The sequence below is a fragment of the Pterocles gutturalis genome, unplaced genomic scaffold (assembly GCF_000699245.1).
Source record: "Pterocles gutturalis isolate BGI_N339 unplaced genomic scaffold, ASM69924v1 scaffold25571, whole genome shotgun sequence".
NCBI lineage: Eukaryota > Metazoa > Chordata > Aves > Pterocliformes > Pteroclidae > Pterocles > Pterocles gutturalis.
Window position 1 is genome coordinate 1,619 of NW_010098784.1, and position 1,710 is coordinate 3,328.

Below are 1,710 nucleotides of genomic sequence, written 5' to 3' on the forward strand. Positions count from 1 at the left end.
TTTCCTCGAAGGTCAGGGGGGCTGCTGCCAGTTCCCCTCTATTGCTGCTATTTTGGGTCTTTTGGTTTTTTTTACGTTATATAAGCTGGTGTCTCATCTCCGGGCCTGGACACAGTTCGTGATTTGGGTGTGAACTAATTAAAGCCAAGTTCACGGGGCCTCGTTGGCAGACAATGGCATCGCGCGCTCTGCCTGCTTAACGAGCGGCACTAACACACGCGGCATCCAGGAAACAGCACGACGGCAAATCACCGACGCGGGGAACACGGCCGGCACTACCTCCGAGCTGACCTCTCGGACCCGGCTGGGCTAATGAGCGGCGTCCCGAATTCTGGGCACCCAGAGGCCGGCGCGACAGCCCCTCAAGCATCCTCATCCCTCCCAATGCATCCCCCCCTTGACATTGCCTCCACCTGCCGTGTGCCAAAGCTTGGGATATAAACCCCAGTGACCTCCTTGCTTTCAGCGGGGCAAACCCAAAACCGAGCCTCCGGGCTCCCCCGGGCTCGGGTCTCACATCGGGGTGTCTGCCCTGTTTCCCGGGACGCTCCCCAGTGTCCCCTGGTTTGCTCCCCCAGCAGAACTCACGTATTGGCTTTGACCCTGGTTTGTGGGGCAGCCAGCCCTCTTTTTGGGAGGATTTGCAGCTACCCAGCGTATCCCGTGTCTCAGACTCATTTAGGTGAGATTTTCTACCTTCTCACCTCAGAGTTATCCCTGAATTTCCCCCGTTCCCCCTGCACACGTGTGAGTGCAATTCTCCCCATGCAAAGATACAAAAGTGTTTGGGAAGTGTCTCCACGCCAGCACAGCCCCATCCAGAGCTGTTGGGAACAGAGGAGAGGATGGAGGTACTCACTAGGAAGCCCAGTACCAGGCAGCGTGGGTCTGGATGTAGCCCTTGACTGGCTCGCTGCAAGACAGAGGAAAGGGATGCTGAGCAGAAAGCATGAAAAAACCCAAAAAATTTCCCAGGTTGCTGCTGAATTAAACCTGGGAACGCAGACGGGGTGATGCAGCATGGGGTACATGGTAACAAACAACAACCCACGGCTGAGTCTCCCCGTCGGCTGGAAAGAAATTCAACCTGTCAAGAGGGAACAGTGGCCCTGCTGCCATCGGCCACGCAGCCGGGCTCGCTCAGGGAACGGCCGCTGCCGGCTCCCGGGAGTGATTCAGGAGCTGGAGCGCTCGGGCTGACGGTGATTCATTATTTATTCTGGAGGAACCTGAGCTGCACATGCCCATGGTGCTCGGTTACCCGAGCCGGCACAGCCGCTGCTCGGTGTGGGGCATCTGCACGGGGGGTGACCCGGTCCCCGGCGCTGGGATCCGATGGCCTCGGAGGGTCCCAGAGGAAAAACCCCGCAGCCGATGCTCAAGGGCGAGCAGCCGAGTGCCCAGAAGGGACGATGGACGTGCAGGAGGGGCAGCAGAGTTACCAAAGGACCCCTCAGGGTTCCCTCAGTTTCATTTTTTCTATTTGAGCACACGGGGAAAAAAATTCAGGTCTCTGCATAAAAACACCCCCAGAAATAGGTGATTCCAGAGCAGGTTGTTCCCAGATCAGAGCAAGTGTTACCACTGCATGAGACCTACCAGAACGTGAAGAAAGCCACGATGACCACAGTGACCAGGAGCTGGACCATCAGGATGGCGTAAACCTGCAACGAGAGGCAGCCCGAGGGTGACCCGTGGGGGGACAGCCCG

General features: G+C 57.8%; 1 protein-coding gene across 1 annotated transcript in view; it reads right to left on the bottom strand.

The window, feature by feature from the left end:
• Nucleotides 1-858: 858 nt before the first annotated feature.
• FAIM2 (Fas apoptotic inhibitory molecule 2) overlaps nucleotides 859-1,710 on the bottom strand; it is a 6,364-nt gene continuing 5,512 nt past the window's right edge. The window contains exons 4-5 of the mRNA XM_010074173.1: nucleotides 1,600-1,664; nucleotides 859-913 (exon numbers count right to left, since the gene is read on the bottom strand). Of these exons, the coding sequence (XP_010072475.1) occupies nucleotides 859-913; nucleotides 1,600-1,664 (120 nt within the window). The remainder of the gene's footprint in view (nucleotides 914-1,599; nucleotides 1,665-1,710) is intronic.